The 26,651-nt window shown below is 36.6% G+C and overlaps 1 protein-coding gene across 27 annotated transcripts in view; it reads right to left on the bottom strand.

The window, feature by feature from the left end:
* The window catches only part of gish (casein kinase I gish), a 39,750-nt gene that overhangs the window by 10,672 nt on the left and 2,427 nt on the right, over positions 1-26,651 (bottom strand). For 14 of the 27 annotated variants that reach the window (XR_016271699.1, XM_089476663.1, XM_089476665.1 and 11 more), the window contains exons 3-6: positions 26,516-26,617; positions 7,031-7,233; positions 2,401-2,511; positions 1,328-1,494 (exon numbers count right to left, since the gene is read on the bottom strand). Coding sequence is in view for 25 of the 27 variants with exons in the window: in XM_089476663.1 (XP_089332789.1) it covers positions 1,328-1,494; positions 2,401-2,511; positions 7,031-7,233; positions 26,516-26,617 (583 nt within the window). In the remaining 2 variants the exon portion in view is untranslated. The other 13 variants (XR_016271700.1, XM_089476667.1, XM_089476664.1 and 10 more) reach the window with 7 other exon arrangements.

Raw genomic sequence — 26,651 nt, 5'->3', positions numbered from 1 at the left:
GAGATAGATAGAGAAAGTGAAAGGGAGAACGAGCGAGCGAACGACAGTGAGATTTATGACTCTTCGAGGTTAGTTTAGCGCGTCTACGTTTTATTACCACCTTTTATAAATTATTGCTTCATCACTTTTTGGAATTTTTGATTACTTAAAATTTATTTATTTTGTTCTTTTTTTTTTAGGAAAATCTGTGCTAAAAACAACAAGAACAACAAAAATAGAGATTCTCGAAGCATATAACGAGGAAGCCTATGAAACGACCCTGTCAAAAATTTATAAAATTGCTGCTGCATTATTCTGGGTAGCAACTCCAGATTACGTTTATAACAGTTATAACAGTTATATAGTTACGTGGTTATCACAGTGCCTGCATTCAACTTATAGCTATAGTAACTGCATTTATAGGCCACATCTTAAGCTTAACTTAGGTGTAGAGAGTTGAGTGTATAACAGTTATAACAGTGTAGGCTCTGGGCTCTAGCCCATTATATATTGAGTGTTTGTTGTTTCAGTTGGATTACCACTTTAGCAAAATATATGTATATTTTTTATTTTTATTTGATCTTGGAGCTGTGTTAGTAAATTGGTTAAAATAAGTATAATCATATAGAGGCACATACAAAAAGTTTGTCATTAATTGAAATCAAGAGAGAAAAACAAATGGGAAAATCGTTAACTTAGGCAACTAACGAGGAACTGTGGTTAATAGTTGGAACTGTTTTCGCAATACTTGGTTTTTTTTTAAGAAAGAAACTTGTTTTTATTATTTACATAGGAACATTGTAAGTAGTTTTGCCTATTAACGTTTCTTAGTTTACATGCTTTATAATTTAATTGGTGATTTTACTTGATTTGAATTTGGATTTTAAATGAGCTACAACCCAAGAAATAACTAACAAAAAAAAAAAACGTAAAAATTCTGTATTTGTAAACTACGACGATAGAGGCATATTCAGTTCGTTCAGTTCCACTACATAAACTAAAATGTTGACACTAACGTTCATTGTGTTCTTTTGCAGTAGAATTTGAAATAATAATTAATACGAGTTGCTAACATGAAACATTTAGCCGTTGAGACACTTGCTTAAAAATGTTGTTTTGTTTAATCGAAATTAAAAATTAAAGTGTAGAACAGTTTCAGTGAAATAGGCGACGGACTTCACACTCGCAGCGTATCTCTCTCAGTCAATTAGATTGTTATACGCACTGTACTACATCGAACAAAATTATTCGGGCCATGTGAAAATGCGAAAATGTGAAATCCGCGCTAATTCGCTCAAACATTAACGAAATGTATAATTTGTTCGCATTCCATTTTGAATAAACTTACAAGTTGTTTCGCTATCATCAATACAGTCTTAAGTGAAAATTTACGGGAGCAAATATTGAAGAGATCTTCTAATGATAATCCCAATAACTCTAAAACCATGGCATTATAACGGCCACCGCAAGTGCCCAAGTGATAAATGCGTGGTATGCCTTCTGGGGCGTTTTCGGCTGTAGGAGCATCGGATTGTTTTTTATTTTATTTTACAGGGTATGTGCCATGCCATCATAATGTTTTTTGCAAAAGAAATCAGCCGATTGTTTTGGTGTTGGTTGATTGGTTGTTTGGTTGGTTGTCGCACGATGATTATATTTTTGACACGGAATTTTTTCAATATCGTAACCGTGACCATGATCATAATCGTGATCGGGATCGAGATCAGTTTCAAATTTCATATTTCACAGCGTGAGTTCATTGGTGGATGGTGTTTTTGATGGTTGAATGAAGGAACATAGCAATTTACATACATATATATATATGTGAGTGTATATTTGCGTATATATACATATGTAAGAACAACGAAAAAAGAACGGGCGAAAAAAAAAAACGTAAGAATTTTTTAATAAAGTTGAGTTGAGAAATCAGCATATAGTAAGTTGGTGGGTATAAAATCAGAAGAATATAATGGATGTACAGCTTAGCTGTGTCCAAAATATGCAATAGAATTCATTGTTTATATATTATTTTCATAATTCTTATTTTTTTTTTTCTTTGTAATTTAATTCACGCACCGACCTCCGAAATATGCTTGAGAAAATCTATTCATGTAGTCTTATGTGTATTCTAATAGCACTTCAAATTCAAAGTGTTATACATAGAATTGAAATTACGAGTTTATTTGACTAACGAAGGTGGTAACGGTGCAAAACATAGTATTATTGGAGTGGTAGTTGGAGTGAGTAGGATTGGGTTAGCAATTTGTCACTATATTGACAAACGGGCATGGAAAATATATATGTTTTGTAAATGATTTTTTTCTTGTCTTATGGTTTATTTTGTTAGTCAATTTTACGGGACGGAGTAGAGGTTGGCATATTTGTGTATTCAATAAATATAATAAAAACATTTTAACATACCATGTGATCCTAATAGCTTATAAAACCTATACTCTAAGTGTAGTTGTGGAGCCTTCGACTTCATAGGCTCCATTTTTATTGCTACATGTTCATTGTTGTAAAGATTTTTTCCTGCAAAAGAAAGAGATGGGATTATTAAAAATTTGTTCAATTAAAGTGATTAAATGTTCTTTAAAACTGTGTCAAAAACCCGTTACATGCCTCCCTCTCACACACACACACTCGCGCACAAAGCCAGACCCACACACACACACACACACACACATAACATCATGCTCATGAGCGCAACTGCAACTGGGCGGAACAAACATTCATGCAGATGACGCTCACCGTACCTGTAACATTATCAGCGCCACGCCCACCACCAGAAGCAGCTCCAAAGCAACACATGCGTCGACCTGACCATTAAGAGAATACCATTTGAAATGCGATTGATAAACGATCGAACTAATTCCCAGCCCATGAAATGCGAGGTCCCAACCGATCATATACTCTCACGCTCATTTCCCAAGTTGTGAAATGAATTTTAATGACTCTTCGATTACAGAGTTATAGTATATCATTATACGCAGTTGCAGATCAAAAGATTTGCTGTTTCAGGTTTCTATATTTTTATACTATATAAAGAGCGATTCGTAAAAATTGTATACGGTAGACAAGAATTTCTTCTAGCTCCTGGTTCTTTTTCGGCGTACAAATTTAAATCACAAATATATTAAATTCATAAATAATGGCAACTAATTGCTTGATTTTGCGGTTTGCGTGGTTTTATTCCGAAATAAAGCGATTTGATTAATTAGCTCGCATACACGTTTATCTTTTGTATTCAGTTAATTGCATAAATCAAAATGAAATATACATATAACAATGTTATATATGAAGAAAAAGGCCGCTAGGTGCGAAATTATGTCATGAATGATTACGAAGTAAAAGGGGAAGAGCTTATCGCTCACCACAACATTGTCAACATTTATAGTCATCAAGCGAGCTAGCATACTCGCACTCACTCGCACACAAACGACACACTCACTCACTCACTCACACACACCCGCCCATGTGGATACTCGTGTGCGAAAAGCCGCATGACTTTGATTACAACAAAGCAAATTTGTATATGGAGCAGCACCCAACGGTCTGGGGTCTGGTCTGGTCTGGGTCTGCCACGCCCCACGCTTGCTTTCCATGAATTTTTTTGTTTACCAATTTCATTTTGTTTGATTCGTACTTTATGCTATTCACAACAAAAACAAAACAATTTGTATCTGTAAATATCGCGTCGTCTCCATTTGACCGAAACAAATTGCATTTTTGATTAATTCATGCAATATATTTCAGAAAAGAATTTTGATTTTTCATGGAAAAGCTAAAGCATTTTATGTTCCGTTGAAAATTTATAAAGTAAAAGTAAATAGAGATTTCTTCAAAACTAAAATTCTAAAAATAATTTATGCCAACAGTTGTAGAATAATTATAAGCACATTCTAACATATATTATTACTATATATGTATATATCCCACAATCATAAAAATTTCCTAATTTCTTTAGTAATTATATAGAAACAATAAAAACAGTCCACTTTTCGGCTTTATATTCCACTTAACTCACATTAAAAGCGTGCTGTTATTCAAGCGTAGCTAAAGCTCTCCTGACCTAACTCAATATATACACGAGTATAGGCCACATACAATACATTATGTATTATATTTTCTGTGATTGTGTGTGTGTGTGTATATACATACAATCTAACACGCACATAAATTAAATCTAGAAGCACAACGAAGGCACATTTACTTGAACAATAGATACAACAATATTAACTAAGTAAACAAAAGTTGACCCAAAAGCAGCAACACGATTTACACATTCTCCCACAATTAATAGAGGCTCAATTATAATAATTAGACTAAACTCAATTTCATAGCATTTCGTAAAGGCTATTCAATAAAAATAAATAATGCATAAGCTACAACGAAGCAAGAACCAACACAATTAGCAAAAGTTCAAATGCGTACAAAATGTACGCAATGTTAATTAACAGCTGGATAACAGAATACTGTTAAGTGCCAGTGCAATAAATTTGTTTGCTTATTTCTGAAATGGAATGTGTAATTCCCCGATTAAAATGAAAGCAAATGGAATTGTTCATTCTCGTGCCTTAAGTAAAACTAAAATAAACTAATTACGACTGTAAATTATTTTAGGGTAACTTTTTGGATAATGTAAGCAAATGTGAATCATTTGAATATGTCTATATTTGTAGATATTTGCTATGCAGCAGTAATAAAAGACCAAGCTCTAGAGATCGAACAGCAATTCCAAGATTATATAAGGCGTCTTAATGTAAACTACATTTTGGTTCAGCAAAACTAAATCATTTACCTTATTGCTAATTAAACACAGCTTTGTTTGAATAACTGACAACTGTATGTATGTGTAAACACAGACGCAGTTCATTACCTGTTACCTGTTAAAGTACAGAGTGACTCATACACAAACGCACACACATGTGCATATGCATGTGTTAAGAGCAAAAACCAGTGCTTAAGACATTGAATGATCACCTGGCTGGGGAATAATACCAAGCCAGACACTAGAGACAAAGCAAATGTGCAAAAGGGAACAGGTAAGAAGAGAAAAAACTGAGAGATAGAATGTTGGGGCGGATGCAATTAGTTGTCATTCAAAACGACGCGCGACTATAGCTGCTTAACAGTTTAAGCAGCACTGGACGACGACGACGACTGGCTACCTGTTGGCAATAACGAACAGCAACAGTCGCAACAGATGTATGCAAATGCACAAAGGGAAGTGGCAAGCCCACAAAAGAAAAGAAGAAGGAGAAGAAAAACCAAACGAAGTAGCAGCAAGAAAAACACAATTTTATAAAAGCGCATTTAGCAAACAAAGCAAAAGTGGCGATGCCAACAGCAAAAACAACAACAACAACGGCGACGACGACTGCGACAACAAAACAGATGGCAAAATGGAATGGCATTTTATTTTGTATTTTGCAAAAATAAAAAAAAAAATAAAAATAAAAACCTTCTCATTGTGGTTTCCCCAGTTGTTGTTGCCCACCACCTTCCTCTCCCCCTGCTCTGCTGTTGGCAGCCATGAAAAGGAATGCACATGCAAAGGAAGTCACAACAAAGATGGCTATACAAAAGTACTCGAAGCCAACGTCGTGTCGCCTGCCAAAAGCTTTAACAAGCAGAAAAAAAAAAAAAAAAAAAAAAAAAATATGATAAATGAAAACTTGTGGGCGTTAAAGCGCACAGCGAGAGAACAGAATAACTTTCGAGTCGAGTCGAGTCGAGTCTTAAGCGTAATTTACTACTTCTTTACAGTTAGGAGACGCGCGCCTCTCGCAATCGGCCAACTTCTTGGTGTGAGAGGGGCGACTAATGATGTAAGACTTGACTCAGATACAGTTCTGATAAGCTCATAAAGATACAGTTATGTTGGCCCACTGACTGTGAAAGTTGGCTTTTAGCTTGTGGCCAACTTCTCTTTGTTGAGGTAAACACTTTGAAGTCGCTTCAATGAGATTCTCACGTTGCAATTCATCGCATATTATTTTGTTTTAATTCTATCGAGAAACCCTCAACAAGTTGAATTTATCATAGCTTTTATAAATATACTTTTATATGTATAATATTTCTTATAAAAGCTTTGCTTATACCTACTTTAATGGAAATAACACTGAACCTTTTAATAAACTCTAGCATAATTAGATATAATAATCATATAATAAAAGATAATATTGATATAAATCCTGGTTTATTATATTTTTAGAATTGTTTGAACTAGTCAAGTGAAGAACCAACGTCAATCAGAAATTTTTGAATGGCACAGTTTACTGTCTTATTCTTTACTCTATCAATCAATCGAGGTGTAAATTGCCTCAACAATTTTTGTTTAACAGTTAATGAATTCATCATGATCCACTTGAATAAATGAAATCTTTTTTTATGGCCAATTGCTTTTGGAGTTAGCCAATTCAACCAACTAGAACTACGACTACTTTAGCTGAAATAGTTTAGGCGCTTCCAGAACTACTAGGCATATTCAAATTTATGAATATTATGATGCTTGAAGAAGAGTCAATGAAATGAACGATTTTCCTTTGCAGATATGAGAAATTCAGTTCAATTTCTTCTTCTTTTCTCTTTCAAGCAATAACTGAAGCTAATTGTTCCATAAAACTAATCCGCTTGAACAAACCAATTAACTAGTTCAACTAGTTCGATATGCATTAAATCATTAACTAGGATTCCCCACTCAGGAATTTGTCAGCCTTAGACACACTTATTACTCGTGACATCGTTTAATTCCTAATCATTAATACAAACAATTCCAAAGATTATATCTATCTAGAATAGGAGATCTCCAATACAATTATTTCTGATTCGTAAAGCTATAGACTAAAGACCCTAGAGTTTCGGAAACTTCACTCACAGTCCGAATAATGCTTATATGCGGGATCAGAGCTGCTGCAACTAAATTTCAATACATTTACGAGCTTTCCATTGTGCCCCCTCCTCACCTCCCTTTCATAGCTCTCATGTTACCCAATCCAATTACAAATTTAGTAGCTTACGATTTATAGAATTGATTGTATGAACTTACCTAAACGCAATTCGCCAAAGTTACCACAGCCAATTTTTTTACCGACACGAAAATTTGGTCCGACCATGAGCACACCGGTTGTGGTGCTTACAGATTGGCGGGTGGAATACATGTTATTGCTTGTGCTCTTACCACCGGCAATGGTAGCATTTGCTACATTACCAGCGGATGGACCGGCAGTTGTTGTCTGTGGACCGCCGCCACTGCAAAGATAAGAGAGGGAAAGAAAGGCAAAGAGAGAGAGAGAGAGAGAGAGAGAGAAAAAGAGAGAAGACATTGATTAGATATATATTAATATATAAATTACTGGTATGTGTGGGTGTTTGTGTATGCGTGTGTATATTTGATGTATGTGTGTGTGCTTGCAACAACCTGAGATAGGTTTTAAATTTTTCAATCAACTTGGGCGCCATTATCTCCAAGTCTCACCAAACGAAATACAATAATTAACAAAACTATTATCTAATCGAACGAACGTAAACAATGAGTTGAATATATAGAAAACACAGCCGCGTTTCTCGCGAATAACTGGCGCTCTTTCGGCTGATGATTTGTTGTGTTTGAATTGTAATGTACGTACTTGTTTTTTTTTTGTGTACGATACATTCAATTTTGAGAGACGACAAAAGCAAAGCAACGTATATTTTTTATAAATATATTTTTTTTTTTATAATTTTTTGATAGTTTTTTTCTTTTTTTTTTTTTTTGTTTGGTGGGGGTGTTTTCAGAAATGTCAAATAGTTTGCTTAAACAGCTTTGAGATCTCGAAAAGCTGTGTATTCAGATCATTTAAAATTCTGTTGTGGCCGACTACGTATCCAAAATGTGCCCAACTTATATCGCGGCATACAACAATTCAAGAACAATGTGAAATACCCTAACAACTCAACAAATACCCTAACTGGCTCGATTAGCATAGACTGTCAAAAACTAAAAAAATTTGAATACAAGTAATCAGATATTTATATTATACATAATTGTATTGATTAAATGTACCTACACAGTAAAACTGAAATTTTCAGCTGTGATAGCATTCAGATTGTATTTAAAGACGAATTTGTATTATTTATAAATTATTATTATTTATAATTATATTATTAAGAAATAATATATCAAGATTCACACTTTTATAGATTACGAGATGTTGGCGTTCATACAGACGGACAGGCAGACAGACATGGCTTCATCGACTCAGATCATCATCTAAATCAAGAATATATATACTTTATGGGTGCTGCAGGTTTTCCTGCATACATTCTATTCTTATTTCCCATTTTAAATGGGTTCAGGGCTTCAACAGATTTTCTTTTACATAAAATCTTTATCAAATGCCTCCACATTTCTCTTGACATTACGAGCGTTATTTAAATGAAAAATACTAAAATTATAATAGACATCTTATTTATTTAACCCAACCAATTGAGGAATGCAGAGGACTCCTTAGCCAATAAGAGAGAGTATCTTTAAAACTTGCTTGGCGTGGCAAAGGACAATGACACAAAAGTTTTCGCTTGCATTTCGAAATAACCACAACAAAGCGAGCCACAGAGACGGCCACAGACAACCCGCAGCCAATCGTAGATACGCGACTACGACGACTCCAACTCTTCCCCCCTTTGGCCGTATAATGTGACCGCCCGCGCGGAACCAATTTGGGTGACTCATTCGTTGAGCGCGTCAGCTGGGCTTTCAGAAATATTATGGGCACAATGAATTACATGTATGCACACACATACACATGCATACACACATACATGAATATATATATTTGATTAAGACAAAAGCCTTTTATGCTGTGCTGCTTGCTTAGCATTCACAGTGTGCTTAGCGTCTTTGGGCGTGGCATGGCGTGGAAAATCTGCTGTTGCAAATCTAGTTCAATGTCAGGTCAATCATTCAAATGATTGCAACATCTGCCACATCGTGCAACGCACCGAGTCACGGCGGCAATGGGCATCTCAAGGGAAACCAAATGCTATGGCTGACTAAGGTTGACGCAGTTTCCTTCGGCAAGTGTCGTTTATCTTGAGTTACCCCCCGAGCAAAATGTCAAGGCTCTATTGATATATATCAATGTACAAGTTGAGACTACACATAATTAATTTATCTTATTGCAAACAAATGACAGGAAAAACTATCGCGCCTTGAGCAGAAATATTAGAATTCCTTTGAGTAAACATTAAATCCCTCTACACGAGAAACAGACGATAGATGAAAGAAATATATTTTATTTTTTAAAAAAATCGGAAAATATTTCTTCAATGTACAAATGTATGTTAATAATTTCTATTATTCCAAAAATATTTTAAATTCTGTTTAATTAAACCAACACAAGGCGTCCCTGAAAAACTGCACAACTGAATAGCAATTCTCAAATTTAATTCAAATTCTTTGTACATAAAATTTTATATACTTATATATATTTTTAAAATGTAAAAATGTATAGGTATATAAAAATACAAATTCTTTATAAATCTTCATATATTTCTTCATAAAAACTTGTTTCTTAAACTGTCATAAATTTAAATACATATGAATCTCTTATTGTTTAGTTTTAAGACAGATAAAAAAGATAAAAAACAAGTAAGAAAGCTCCAGTCGAGACTGCTCGACTAGGAGATACCCTGAACCCTCCAAGCTGATATTCTAATCATTCTGCACTTCTTTTATGCACACATACATACACATGCATCCACACGCACGCATAAGCCTGCGCTCTGCTAACTGCGCAGTAAGCAGCGACTGCGCTTGGGCTGCGCTGCAGTGTGGGCAATATTATGAGAATTTATTTGTTAAATAATTTCTTTTGTAGACATACGATCTTAATGAAACTTTTAGAGCGTAATCATATGGTGAATATGTGTGTATATTCCAAAGCCCAAGTCTCTAGTATTTGAAATACGCTTTTTACAAAAGTGAGGGTGAGGGGGTGAATTTAAGGGTGGGGGGTAAATTTTAACAAAAACCGAAATTGTATAAATTGCATATAAGCATACATTAAAAATTTGGAGACTCTAGCAATAAGGGTGTAGAAGATATAATTTTATAACTGGTTTTCGATTAGGTTTTTTATCGATAAAAAAAGATCGGGATGAGTTATCGATTTTTAATGATAAACTTGATATGCGCGCTGTAATTACGGACATTTTAAAAAAAATTTGAAGTCTCTAGCTCTTATATCTTCAGAAATCGACGCGTTCATACATACGGACGGACGGACGGACAGACAGACGGACAGGGCCAAATCAACTCAGCTCGTCGCCCTGATCAAGAATATATATACTTTGTGGGGTCTGCCACGCCTCCTTCTGCCTGTTACATACTTTTAACAAAACCATTATACCCTGATTTCCCATTTTCAATGGGTTCAGGGTATAACAAGTAAGAAAGCTCTAGTCGAGACTGCTCGACTACGAGATCCCCTGAACCCTTGGAGCAATAGATATTTCAATAATTTTTCGCGTCTTTCAGCTTACACAAGAAACACGCACACACACACACACAGGCACGTACGCACACACAGGCATACATACACACACACGCATACAGACACACACACACACGCATACATACACAAACAAATACACACACACATACACATACACACACATACACAAACACATACACACACAAGCACCCACGCATAAACACGCATGGGCTGTAGTGTGCGCTTACTATGAGAACTTAATTGCTTAATAACTTTTTTTGTGGACGTACGATCTTCATGAAACTTTCAGATTATGATTATAACATGGATATGCATGTAATTGCCAAAGCACAAGTCTTTAGTATTTGAAATACGCTTTTTACAAAAGTGAGGGTGAGGGGGTGAATTTAAGGGTGGGGGGTAAATTTTAACAAAAACCGAAATTGTATAAATTGCATGTAAGCATACATTAAAAATTTGGAGACTCTAGCAATAAAGGTGTAGAAGATATAATTTTATAACTGGTTTTCGATAAGGTTTTTTATCGATAAAAAAAGATTGGGATGAGTTATCGATTTTTAATGATAAACTTGATATGCGCGCTGTAATTACGGACATTTTAAAAAAAATTTGAAGTCTCTAGCTCTTATATCTTCTGAAATCGACGCGTTCATACATACGGACAGACGGACAGACGGACGGACGGACAGACGGACAGACGGACAGACGGACAGACAGACGGACAGGGGCAAATCAACTCAGCTCGTCGCCCTGATCAAGAATATATATACTTTGTGGGGTCTGCCACGCCTCCTTCTGCCTGTTACATACATTTCAACAAAACCATTATACCCTGATTTCCCATTGAAAATGGGTTCAGGGTATAAAAAGTGAACTTAAAAATAAAAACATACATATATATAAAAATTCCTATGCATGTACCTATGTATATTTAATTATAAATAAATTTCTTGATTCGGTATCAGTTTACAGTCATATCAGTACCCACACACACATGCACACATAGAACTATATAAAATCCAAAACATCGATAATTGTACCGTTAAGCACTACTGTTAAGGAAAAAGAGTATAAACCGCCGATAACAATTAAGCCCAGGGCTGTAACAGCCAACTTTCTGCAAATTGCTGTTGCTCTGCGTGTGTGTGTGTGGAGGGCGAGGGGCGTAATGTGGGCTGCTGAAGTGGGTAGTGGGAAGGCAATGGACTAAATCGAATCGAACCTCAAACTCAAACTGCAAAGAGAAACCAGTTTTGTGCCTCTTTGTCGCTGATGTGTTGGTTGCCTGCTTGCTTGCTTGGTTGGTTGGTCGGTCGGCTGCGGCCTGCCTGGTTTATGGCTTAATATCCTGCAGCGAAAACTGGTTCAAACCAATCCATCGATCGATCGTCGCAACGAACTTCGCAGCAAGCTCCACAACAGTTGAGTATTCACAGTATTTTCGGGTCGTTCGCTTCACTTCACTTTACTTCTTATTTATTTTTTAGCTCTTCACAAACGAGTTCGAGTGCGAGTTCTTGCCCTCTCTCTCTCTCTCTCTCTCTCTCTCTCTCTCTCTCTCTCTCTCTCTCTCTGTCTCTCTTTGCCTCACTTTGTTTGCATTTCTTTCTCTGTAGCTTTGTTCTTAATTTGCCCAGCGTTCGTTTTATGAATTAAATGCTAGGAAAAGGCTCCCAGTTGGATTCGGGACAATGGCACAGCCCGCCCGACTACCGTTAACCGGTTTCGGCTGCTAAACGAAGGAAACAACAAAACAAACCCCTCCCACTCACACTCGCACACTCAGAGCCAACTAACTGTTTATCTAAGTTATAATATTTTTTATAAATTCACATAAATTTAGCATTCAATTAAAAGAAATTAATTACAAATGTTAGATCTCTATTGAACAAGACGATCAATAAATTAATTTTTTTTTTTTAAGAACATATTTGATTTTTTAATTATCGGATATTCATTTTATATCAAATAAACAATATTTTAAAACAAACTCTCTGTTTTATTATATATTTGAATATATATTTTAGTCAAGCACATTATACTCCTGCCAATATATAATACGAAATATATGTATGTAGCTCTCCAAGTCGTTTCGGAAATAAATAAAACTTCCGTTCAGTAACATTAAGAAATTAGTGAACTTCCGTTTAATAAAACAAGGAAAACCCCCAAATATATTTGCAACAAGTGAGAGCATTGCAGTCGGGCGCTACCGACTGCGAGATACTTTGCTAACAATGCTTTCATTTCTTATGGGATTAAAGTATAAACAACAAGGTTAACTACATATTAATTTATATATCTTTTACATGCTTTTTCTTTATAAACTATTTTACTTTTAGTCATCAGAAGCAGAATTCTCATACAACAGTGAAACATTCTGTCACAGTAAAAGGAAATCCATGTAGAGCAATTTTAGAAGAAAATCGATATTTAATTAAAAATAAGCCAATGACTAAAAATAAAACTCTTTCATGGAAATGTGGTTTTACACACACACACATACACACACAGGTACAGGTGAGAGCCAAGCGCAAATTGGACAAAAATTGAACTTAAAGCAAAAATGGAAAGAGAAGTTAACGAGGCGGCGCGATTTAAATTGAGTTTGGAAATTCGTCATAATAGGCGGAAAATCCCCAGTGAAACTTGACAAAACGGGTGTCACCACTTAGCATTAGCAACAACAACAACAGCAATAGCAATAACACCAATTGAAAAGTTTTTAGCATTAGCCAAAGCAATTTGCATAATTTACCAAATTATCGATTTTGCTATCGACCACCAGTGCTTGTCAAACTGTGAGTTCAAATCTGTCTCGCATTTCGACTCAATTTGTCAATTTAATTAAGCAAAACTTAGACCAGAAACCTTACAAAAATCTGTTTAGTGGCAACAATTATATAATATAGTGGCAAAAAACCACAGCCCAAAAAAAAACGACAACAACAACAAATGGGGGCTTAAAAGTAAACAAGAAAATAAAGCATAATCGAAAAGAACTGTTGCTATTAACACATGCAAATAAAATGTATGTATATACATATGTATATATGTGTATATACATTGTATATGCATTTACATACATACACAAGAAATACTTGATAAATAAAACAAGTGATAAGCTGGTTGGTTGCCTTATCAACTATTCGTTGTCTCATTCGCCTTATCCCAAATAGATTCGAACTGTGACGTGTTTGCGTCTTTTATTCATTTTATTTAGTTGCTTTTTTGTTTTATTTACTTATTTTTGCTTGTGCATAGCAATTGCGTTGTTGCTATTTTTAGACACAAGTCAATTTCATTTTAATTGTCCGACAGCAATTGAATATAAATCATGGCGAAAACAAAATGCAAAAACATTATTGGAATCTCCCAAGCCCGATATGCCTGCTGCTACTTCTATATGTGATAACAATATCAAAAATCTACTTTGATAAATTGCTTAGCTTAGATAAGTCAATTACAATGATATTGAGAGTGTATGTGTATTTCATTGATAAATCACATATTGAAGAGTTCATTATCAACGACGAACCGGAAGCAGTGAACTGAACTTTTGCCAATTATTTATATCCTTCCGGTTTGGGGCCGCTTTTTATCGGGCGCTGCTGCACACAAATAGAAAGGCCATCAATTGCAAAGTTGCTTGGTTCATTTCTTTTCTATTTTGTTTTGAATGGAACTCAAATCTCCAATGAATATCAAAAGGCCAGCAGAAAGACTTACAGTGAACACTCCTCAAGCATTTGAAATGCAAATCTCATTCGTATTTGTATTTAAAATTAGAAATAAACTTTTTTTCGAAATGAATAGAATAGAATAGAATGTTCATAATTCGATTCTATTGACAAACTGCCAACAATGCGCATTGTTATTGGTTTTATTGCTTATGCATATCATTGTCTTTTCTTCCACTTGTTGTTGTTGCTGCTGTTTGTAATCGAATTGCGGCACACATGTCAATATCCATTTTCAATGGCATTTGACGTTGAATAAAGAATAAAAATAAAATAATGCGAGAAACGAACTGAATAAAGCACAGCAGTAAATAAAAAGCGTAGCAATAGCGAACGCCTAAACAACAACAACAGTAACTGCAACAACAACAACTATAATGACAACGTTTTGATTCACATAACATAAATGAGCAGCCGGCTGCGCCCCCCACTCCTAGCCGCTTCACGACATGTTCAAAGACAACAAGCTGAGCAAAATGATAAGCAAAGAACCTACACACACTGAAAGACAATCTCTCATGCACACACACACATGCACTCAACCATTGACGAAGATGCAGTACACACACACACACACACCCACACACAGACCGAAAAAAAAAAAAACAAATTGGCTAGATAAGGGCGCGTTGATTAGGGGCCGCGACATCGCTGACAGACAAACAATAGCGAGAGTCAAAATGACGGAGAACGAGTGGAGAACGCTCAAAAAAAAAAAAAAAGAGCGCCGGTAAAAAGAAATAGCAACGAGTGAGAGGCAACAGCAGAAAGAGCTGCAGCCGCCCCAATGACGACTACAGCTGTGTATGTGTATGTGTGAGTGCATGAGTGAACGGTGTCTCAATGGCCGATTGACCTTTGCATGTTAGATTAACATTGACTATGCATCTCTCTATGCACTTACTTTGCATGGATCTAGGTGTAAGTGTGTGTGTGTGCATGTGTGTATAAGCACTTCTATGTATGTGTGTGTGTGCTGTTTAGGGGGCCAGGCAGCGAGCTACTTAATTAGTTTAGTTCGCAATTCGCACACGTGCAAGAGCTAAAATCTATGTAAATGAGCTTTAGAGGTCAAACTTTATCAGCAGAATAGCGAAAACGCCCACCAAGCCAATTATACACACATTTCTACATACTCACATACATACATATGCACGTATGTACAGCTACACATACATATGCATGCATATACATACATATATAAATTGTCTGTAATTTGTTCTCTAGTGTCTTCTTCCTGCATAGACAACCTTCTCGCTCGTTAGCATTGCAATATGCCATCATCCCTGTCCCCCACTGCCTCCGATAAAGGTTCTCGTTCTACTTTTGCGATTCCTTCCTTCCGCTTGAGGAAGGACGCCAATACCGCTGCCCGTCCCCCTTGCGGCATTGAAAAGCCTCACGTGCATTGGCGGCCACAATACTTTTTCGAGTGTGGAAGTAAATACACACACACACATACAACCATATGCATTCACAGGCGAATGTGTGCGTGTCTCATCTTGCAGCTTGGAGGTCAAAGTTTTTTATTTTTATCTTTTGCTGATGGCAGAAAAAATGTTGTGAGTCTGGTAACACTACGAGCTTCAAATTTACAGTTTGAAATGCGAACGCATTCACTTACATACATACACATGCAAGCATGCATGTTCAACAACATATGTATGCACACATACCTACATATGTATGCATGTGTGTAGACAAGTTACACTAACCCGGCAAACTCCGTTTAACGGCGCTTTTAATTCTGCTTCGCTCTCTTTCACGCGCTCAGTGAACGCCGCTGTGGTCTCATGTGTTCACGCCGACAACGATGCGGGGGAGCAGCACAGAGCTAATGTTGATTGTCAAACTGTAAGCACAGCTGTTTCTTTGGCTCCTCTGCTTCTGCTGCTGCTGCTGCTGCGGCCGTTCACTCGCGAGTTCGTTGATTGGCAGCGTCTGTTGCTGCGCGCTGCAGATGTTGTACTTTCTTGTTTTTTTTTTTTTAATTGAAACTTGTTTTGTTAATTGCTTAATTGTTATTGCAACTTGTTGTTTTATCATTCAATATGCAGCACATGCACTTCATTATTTTTTTGGCATTTTCTATCAATTCAAAAATATGAATACTTATTACTTTCTTTCTTTATTTTTAGATTTCATACTTTAATAATAATAAAAAATATTTTCATTTTTCGCACAGAAAACACAACACTTCACTTTTCGCCAAACTTTTCTTTTCTTTATTCATTGTATTCATTAATTGTATTCTTTTATTATTATTATTATTTTTTGTTTGCATCCGTCGATTATTTAACGCCAACGCGCTTTCTATTTTACACAATATCCACTAAAGTCTACAACAACAATGGCAGCAGTAGTCTCCACTAATTTTTGTTGCCTTTGCTTTTGTTTTTGTGTTTGCCGCTGTCTCTCTCTATCTCTGTCTGTCTGCCTGTCGGTCGCTCGACAATTAAAGCTCAACTACAGTCAGCACACAGAGTGTGTTAAGTTGTCGTTGCCGAGTGCAGGGAGTTTGAGTGAAATATGTAAAATTGTGTTGTTGCTTTTTCTTTTTTTTGTCTTTTTTGTAATTTGTCATATCCGCTGCGCTTTGCCTCTGCCTGCCTGCGTGTGTGTGTGTAAGTAAAACAGAGTGAGCCTGCAACCCCGCTCTCATATCAGATGTTGCAATTCGAGATGCAACTTTCGCCACATTATGAAATTAATGAAGCGGAGGCGCCCCAACTGTTGTGTCTCTTAGCTGTTTTTGCAGGTCAAATGTCTGAGGACCACTTTATATGTGTTTATATACATACGTATATCTTGTACATGTGGGCACAAAGAAGAGATACAGAAACCGAAAAACCAGGCATAGCACAGGCAAAATATAAATTGTAGAAAAAGTCATAAATAACTCGAAAAACCAGTTTCGTGTTGCCGGTGTACACACCGCGCCGAAAGAGAAACAACAACAGCAATAACAACGCCAGCAGCAGCATCAACAATAAACAAATGTGCAAGAAGTGCGCTGCGCTGCTTGAGCTAGTGAGCGAGTGAGCGAGATGGCAAGCTAAGAATAACACTCTTAAAACTCGTTAAAGTTGTGCAGAAGATATAAAGCACAGGGGCAAAAAGACAGCTGACTCAAATCAGAAAATAGATATACACACTCACACACACACAGACACACGCACACAGAGTCTCTCCATCGTGTGTGTGAGTGAGAGAGCGACTCATTAACAGAGTTGGCAGCAACAAGACAGAAACGACAGGCAAGATAATAAGTTTTTACAGTTTGAGAGTCACAGTGCTGTTCAGGTGCATACTATTGAGTGCAAACTTCAAACACAAAACAAACTCAACACAGTTATCAGGCAATATATATATTTTTTTACTGTGTGCATAAACAAAAACTTTGGAAAATGTGACAGACAGCAAACTGGAGCAAACACAAATTAACAAAAACATCACAACGATAAAGTGATTAACACATACACGCACACACACAGACACATTTCAATTGTATGCACATGCATGTATGTATGCGTAAACACCCACACATACACTCACTTAGCCACGCATGCAACGGCATACAGAATTTCCTCCATGCGTATGCTTCTGTTAGTGTTGCTGCTTTGTTGTTGTTGCTGTTTGTATGCACACCCGCAGCGCTCCGCGCGACTGAGCGTTGCAAAAACAACTTGCTTTTGCTTTTTTTCTTTTTTTTTTTTTCTTTTTTACGCTAACAGCACCGATAATGGCCGCAAAGAAATGACAACTGCTACGGCGCACGATCGAAAACGAACTGAGAGTACGAACTGCGAACAACTGAAAACAGCAACGAGCGAGTAGCATTTGGGAGAGTGAGCGAGCGAGAGGCCGCAAAAAGACAGAGAGATAGAGAGAGACGAAGAGACCTAGGTTCAGCTGCTGCTGCTGGCAGTGGCGCTGGCGCAGCCACAGATACGAAACACTTGTGCTTGTGAGCGTGTGAAAATTAAAATGCGGCAAATGAGCATTTTGTATTAGTATGTAATTATTGTTGCTGCTGCTGCTGTTGCTGTTGCTGTTGCTGCTCTTGTCGTTACTGTCGACGCGTCGTAGGGGAGAACTACTCACAAAACTTGAGCGCAGTCAATGTGCGAGAGAACGAAACGACAGAAGTATTGATAATGATAAATAGTTGTTCTCGTGTGCTTATTTGTGTGCATATATATATATATATATATAAATGTATAATTATGTCTGTCTGTCTGTGTGTGTGTGCCCATGTGTCAGAGCAAAAACTACATCACAAACTTGTTACACATACAAGAAGCACCTGTCAAACACATGCATGAGCATGTACAAAAATACAATGCACACACATAAAATAATACAGCAAAGCCGGCAGCAGAGATCTGCCAAGCAATTGAATGTGACCAGAGAGCTCGCAGATTTAAACTGAAGTTGAGTGACTCATGCGCAGGTGCCTTGGCCTCGCACAGGCACGCACACACATACGTCTATGTATATATGAATATGTATACCTAACTGTGATATGTGACCAGCTGTTCGCTGTTACTTTTAACAGCGACTAGCCGCAACAGAGGCATATGGTATTTTATTTAACCCATTGATGACATGGATACAATTTGAATTTTGCTGTTGAATTTTTTCAACATTTTGACTTGCAGTTCAACGACATTTAAAGCGGGTCGCGTAAAACGTTCATAAATACGCATATGTACGTTATATAATTATTTTTAATAGCAGCAATAACACAAAAATGCATGTGAAATAGGAAATCATTTTTGTTATATATACAAAGCTTTATAGGCATTTGATTCGTATACCCTGTTCGCCTGGACTAATGTGCAATAGAATTTAGGGTATATATGGAATTTTTTGGTTGATTTCGATACTCTGTTGCTTCTGAGAGATGTCCTATTTCCTGCACAGTCTAGTATACCTTGCAGTTGTTCAGGGTATCCAAATATCCAGGTCGGTGTCGGCGACGGTATCGCATTGTTGTCAACAAGGCAGGCAACAAGAAGCACACATACAGCATACATAATAAACTACAACTTTTCGTACGACTTTTATGATTTTTTGTATTTTTTTATAGCATTCTGGGGTTGGAATAACCTAAATTTTGCGCTATTCCAGCAGCAACGACAACAAGTAGAGTAGAATAGTAACTGTAAGTGTAACGTGGTGTAGGCCGGGCAATAACAGAGTTGCCACCTGTCCCACACAGACCGCAGCACGAGGCAAAAGTTGCGTGCGGCAGCCGGAAAGTGGCTTCAATAATCAGGCTGAAATGCTGATGAAAACTCAACAAAAGAAGGCCCGGGGGTAAGCGGGCCGAAAGCGGAGCAAGTAGGCTGGCAGACCAACAAAGTGAGTAGCAGCTGTGGCACATAAAAACAAGGACAAATTGCGGATTTAGCAAAAAAAAAAAAATAAAAAAAAAAAAAATGGGTATGTGAAAAAGAAATAAAAAGAAAACACACAACTCGCAGACGGACAGCGGAACGATGGAAAGGCGAACGTTGGCACGATGGAACGAGAGAAACGAAACGCACCAAGTGACCCATCAAACATTATGCGCCAATGACGTCATTAAGCTGTTAGCGGCTGTCAATGTCGCTGTCTCTCTCTTTTTCTCACTCTAGCATGCTCTATCCGCTCTCCTCCCTCTCTTGCTCGCTCTTTTGAAATGTCTGATAATTTGTGTGGGTGCTGGGGGAAATAGCAGCAGAAACAACATGCTAAAGGCCATAAGATGTTGATGTTTAATCAAAACATAAGGAACAGACGATGATGCTATGTGGCCAGAGAGAGATAGATATAAACATGCATGCATACACATATTTATGTACATATCCGAAGAGAGACGAGGTCTAAGTGCGTTCGTCTGTTGCAATCGCTAGAGTTTAAGCAAACTGCATTAAACGGAAATCAATGTGCTGATAAGTGGAAATTGAATGACTACTTGCGCAGCTAGTGGGTGGTATCTAAGGAAAAGTGAATTTGGAAAACACCTTGGCAAGATTAATAGTAGTGAAAGCTATCGTGGTACGCGGAAAATATATAAAAATTATGTGTGTACATCCATAACAGACAAAACTAAATCATCGGCATCGGCATCGGCGTCGGATACGTCAGCAGCAGTAGATGAAGTAGATGGAGCAGAAGAAGGAGAAGAGGAAGATGACGAAAAACCAATAGTGTGAAATTTTCATCTAATTAAATTAGATGCCAGTCATGCTTGAAGCGCAAAGCTCAATGGGCGCGAGCAGGACGGGACGACACACAAACCGAGGAGGCGTTGGGAGAAAAAGGTGCATAGTGAAGAGACAGTCAAACAAATCGATGGGATTTAACGACCAGCCAACAAAACAGTAGCCCACACACTCACACATGCACACACATACAGCTGTGAGCATGCTGAGGCTAGGCGCAGCAATAATGCCCAAAGTCCAGCGACTCAGGCTTCGCGAATGTGACTCATGGAAACTGATATCGCGAGCCCTTGAAGAGACTGTAAATGACATTAAAGTTTGTCACAGCTGAAAATACTTGATAATTGAATGCGTATTCAAATTCTGAAACTATGCGAGTAAATAATCGCATTGCAAATAGTAAATTAAAATATTCTTGCATAAGAGCCAATTTAAGATTTTCATCTAATTTCTGTCTTGTTTATCAAATAACAAACAAGCAAGTCCTTATCTATTGGAAATTCCTCAGTTATTAGCTAACCTCAGCAATTAGTTAACTTTTGTAAAAAAAAAATATAAGAAAAAAATATTAAAGGGAGAACAAATCAACGACGAAAACAAAATTACATCTCTAGCCGCCACACCAGGAATGATCTTAGACGTCTCCACTTTCTATAGCAGCGGGACCGTTTCTTAACATACGAGTGTATAAAAAAAACAACTCAAACATTACCTGTAATACTCGTTCCCCAACGATTCAATTTTGCTCACTTATAAAATTTACTATATGTTCATTATAAACTATTTTTTTGAATTTGAAATCAAAGCTCACAACTGTGTCCAAAGCTCGAAATGAATTAACTGTAGTGTATGTTTATAAAAATATATATTTATATCGTCAATCAATTTTTCGATGTCGTGTTAAATTAACTTAACATATCTATGTACATTGCACCGCCCACGGTGAGCAGCCAACAGAAATCCTTTACAGCCTTTACAGTGATAAGCGGTTTAAGATACGACACTTCGCTGTGAATGGCAAGCGCCAAATGGCAGTATCAAGTGACGGACAGTTATAAGCTGTACATTGCTGACAGCTGCTCGGAGGCGTCCCGAGGCGCTGACAGTTAGCCAGCCAGTGTTGATTAACAGCGGCATAAGCATACTGAAACAGACATTCAATATGTTCGCTCGTTTGTTTATTTGTTTGTTTGTGAATAGATTAAGTTTTCTCCCATGACTAATGTCATAGATGTCAATCAATTTAGAGTTCCGATAAATGCGCGAATCCTCAAAATAATCTTTATTGCTTTGAATCATTTATAAGCGATGACTAATTCTAAATAAAAAGGTATTTCAAACAATTACACTGATAAAACTCACATGCCTTTTGTTTTGGGTTATTAAGAAAATCTGCATGGGTTATTCTACCGCAAAATGTACATCAAGCAAGTGTATACATACGTATATATCTAAATAACATTTTAAATGAAGTCTTATTTTACTAATTGATGGAATTACCTACTCATATGAATATTATATGATATGATGATATGACTGTAAGTAGAGCTAATTTTAAAACATCCTGGTACTATCATCAAAAATATTTTACTATCGACTCCAAGACATGATTTATGTTTACTTTCTAATCTAATTCACAAACGAGATAATATTATATTCCATATACATAAATATGCCAGGTATACAACTTATACGTATTTGATTGAAATTTAAATTCCCTACACTTTTACTACACCCTTCAGTTTTCACGCCTCTCACAGGCCTTACTCATTATGGAAAAAATTCCGAATTTACAGCTTGGCTCTCCGCACTTGTAATTCTCAATTTTGCAATTCTCTTTCGCCGGCGATAGAGAATTCAAGTGCAAAGCAAATGCCAAGTACTTTAGAAAAAGTTTTAAATACTCCTTGCAGCTGGCACTGCCGCTCTATTTGCCTTGGACTGCGTCGTCATCTTTATCATCGTCTGGCACTTGTTCCGCCATGACGACGACGCAGACATGGCCGTTGACTCATTAGAAGCGCTAACAAGTTGGTCAAGTTTTGAGCTCTCTTTTCTCTACTGTCTCTCTCTCTCTCGCACTCTCTCACTCGTTTCTCGGATTTTCCGTCATGTTTGCTGCATCAAGTAATTCACTTGCCAAAAGGCATTCGCGTTACGACGGCCAAAGTTGAGTTCAAGAACAATTTCAATTTAATGAACCCCACACAGCCGTCAGACAGGCCTTGTCTAGGGTCATTTGCGCTCCGGATTTGTTGCGCTTGATTGGCGCTCATCTTTCGCTGTTTGAGCCGTGATCTTAATTATTAACAGCCAACAAGCAACTGGTTTTACTTTTGCATTCATTTTATTTTTAACATAAATTTCATTTTAATTAATACGACAATCCACTCACATATATACAAACTCGAGTGTTATCTCTCCTCTCTCTCTTTCTCTCTCTCTGTTTTACTCTCTTTTCATTTCTGATTATGGTAAGTTAATCTCAAGTCCAAGTCCAAGTCCAAGTCGCCAGCAGGCTCTCTGACTTCATGCGATAATTACAGCATATATATGCAGTATGCAATCCATAAAATCTCAAGCGAAGGTTAAATCACTTTAGAGCGATATTTCAATATTTAATCAATTAATTATGAACATCACGCTAGTCTCTAGAGCTGCTGCAGGCATCGGCTATCTATATATGGATATATGGATACATCTATATATGTATGTATATCTATAGTCCGTTACGTTTACACAGTTGATGCTATTGGCTGATTGGGTTTGACATGTTTTTGTTGTCGTGTTTGCATTTCACAATACGACAGCTGTTCATATGACACACAAATATAATATTTTTATTAAATAAGAATACATTCTCTAGTTATTTCAATGCACTTTATCCTTGTTGCTCCGGCTTTCACCTTGACTTACAATATTCATACTATTCTTTCAATCAAATTCAATATTCGGCCTTTACCTTGAATTAGAATATTCATTCATTATCATTATATATTCCCGTTAATCACCTGTACAGTTATTAGAATTTTCCCCGGGTCACAGATAAAAATATCGAAATGGAGTTAAAGAACTCTTTTTAATAATTTCGGAATATCGAAATGAAATTGAAAAAAACTTCATAATCTTAAATTCTTTTGAATTTCTCTGAACGACAGAATGTCTACAATTTATTTTTATTCACGCCACTTGAAGCCACAAAATTGGCAAGTAATTATACCCCAAGGTCTCATTGTTTGGGCTTAGTTATTAGAAACATCAGTTCCAGTCTAGGCCCAAAACAAAATAATATTATTAGAGAAATGCGACAAGAAAATATTCTCTGTGTACACCTCAAAATGCAGACAACAAACAAGGCTTACGCAGAATGAAGATAGTAATAATAATAAAAATAATAATAATAGATGGGGGCGAGCCGTAAACAAAAAGACGACAACTAATGCAAACAGCAACCTAGAAATGTCAATAGACCCGGCACAAGGTAAAGGAAACGGCAACAACTCAAATTTGTACAAATATTCAGAGAGAAAGAGCGAGAGAGAAAGATAGATCTAAATATATATGTGTGGGTGGGTATTTGAACTGAACTTTCCGCTTCCTCACAAGACACACGCATCCTCCTCCCGCCCCCGATAGAGTGAACTGACGTTTCATTCAAGCCTTCAACGAGCGAATGTCTGCCAAGGAATCGCATTACAATAAGTGCTCAAACACATACAAAACTAAAAAAAAACAAGTAAGAAAGCTCCAGTCGAGACTGCTCGACTAGGAGATACCCTGAACCCTCCAAGCTGATATTCTAATCATTCTGCACTTCTTTTATGCACACATACATACACATGCATCCACACGCACGCATAAGCCTGCGCTCTGCTAACTGCGCAGTAAGCAGCGACTGCGCTTGGGCTGCGCTGCAGTGTGGGCAATATTATGAGAATTTATTTGTCAAATAACTTCTTTTGGAGACGTACGATCTTCATGAAACTTTTAGAACGTAATCATATGGTGAATATGTGTGTATATTCCAAAGCCCAAGTCTCTAGTATTTGAAATACGCTTTTTACAAAAGTGAGGGCGAGGGGGTGAATTTAAGGGTGGGGGGTAAATTTTAACAAAAACCGAAATTGTATAAATTGCATATAAGCATACATTAAAAATTTGGAGACTCTAGCAATAAGGGTGTAGAAGATATAATTTTATAACTGGTTTTCGATAAGGTTTTTTATCGATAAAAAAAGATCGGGATGAGTTATCGATTTTTAATGATAAACTTGATATGCGCGCTGTAATTACGGACATTTAAAAAAAAATTTGAAGTCTCTAGCTCTTATATCTTCTGAAATCGACGCGTTCATACATACGGACGGACGGACGGACGGACAGACAGACGGACAGGGCCAAATCGACTCAGCTCGTCGCCCTGATCAAGAATATATATACTTTGTGGGGTCTGCCACGCCTCCTTCTGCCTGTTACATACTTTTAACAAAACCATTATACCCTGATTTCCCATTTTCAATGGGTTCAGGGTATAAAAAAAAAAAAAAAAACAAAAAGCACCGAACGATGTCGAAAACAGAATCGAATAAAATACAAAAGTTTAAATAGAAATGCGATTTGCTAAAAATAAAATGTTAGAGAAAACAACAAATTCATAGTCCACACATATACATGTACATATATATATGTAAATATACAAATAATAGTTGGACTTTTTCTCTTGGCCATCGATAAAAGCCGCTGAGCATTGGCGCTCAGTGACTAAATGGAAAACCGAAAAGAGAGCAACAACAAGGCACACTTATACACTTATACTTCCCCACACGACTTATACGTTTACGTTAGAAGAGTATGCCGAGAATACAGGTGGCTCTGGCAACGTGCTCTCGCTGGCCAAAGAAAAAATAAGTATTCGCCTTGAATTCACGTTGTAAGCTAATTTCCCTAACTAGGACGACGTCACTGATTGCCAAACATTTATAAATAGAGTTTCTTCTATTGTTAGTATTATTATTATAATCGATCGTCACTTTTCGCTTGTTGATGTTGTTTTTGGCAGCATTTCAGCTGCACGTAATCAATTCATTTTTATGATTATAAAATTTCTGTTCTAGTTCCCTTGCTTTTATCATAATTATATTCTTTTCATAGTGGTGTGAAATATCTATTGTAAATCCGACACACAAATTATTAAAATATATATTTCATTGTTAGCCGAAGCGAATTCGTTAATGAAATATGCAAACTTTCTATAAATTGATTAATAATAACTGCAATAACTCCGCAGATTTACATACTCTACTATATTCAATATATTTCTCTATTAGTATTACTATTACAATCTTATATATGTATATCCAGTATCTGCAGTATCCAGCCCAAGCAATCTTTCTAGCAATCTTTCCTTCGATAATTATCAGAGTTATCTAGTAGTCCTATGGCTATAATACACTACCGTGATCATTTAACATATTTATATTGAAATCTGATCTTCGTTTTATTTCAAATAACGATAAACATTAATAATAAACAAAAAACTTTTGTTCATAAAAACAGATTTCTAATCTATATTCCCAGTACTAGTTGATTAAAGTCTATATAACATATACAACTTGTTTGTTTAAATATCCCATATATAAAGGGCATATTCAGTGTCGACTTTCTTCCTGAATTATCTAATCGCCAAACATTTCAAGTTATTTTCAACTTTCTCAGCAACTTTAGCGTCCACCCTGATAACAACAACGCATTGAATTGTACAGACATATATAAATCATTATAATGAACGCTTTTGCGCGTTACTTGAGTTTCGAGATAACAGGCAAGAGATTGACAAAATATTGCTCATGATCGTACTTGGCAATGCTCCTTGGTTTGTTAATAAAAATTAATTGATTTACTGACTTGTTTTCATATTTTCTAGAAATACGTATTCAGTTTTGAGTATCAGTGAGCCAACGAAAGAATTCTTAAATCATTTGAACGAATAATTTAGTTAGGAATAGTTTGTTGATGTTGGAGTGTTGTGTCAAATCGAATTGAATAAATGTGAAATGAATAAATGAAAAATGGGAAATCTACGCACGATTTTCGAAGATTTAAAGCAAGAGGGATTTGAGTGAGCTTTGCATACCACTGACGCAATGTCCTAACAAGCACGTTTAGCCAACGCTGAATGAAATCAAATCTGTTAGTCGGAGGGGTAGGGTATTTGTATAGCT

Source organism: Drosophila arizonae, chromosome 2 (genome assembly GCF_054131065.1).
Source record: "Drosophila arizonae isolate 15081-1271.41 chromosome 2, UAZ_ARI_1.0, whole genome shotgun sequence".
Lineage (NCBI taxonomy): Eukaryota > Metazoa > Arthropoda > Insecta > Diptera > Drosophilidae > Drosophila > Drosophila arizonae.
The sequence above is the reverse complement of the archived record's forward strand: the minus strand, read 5'-3'. Positions and strand labels throughout refer to the sequence as shown.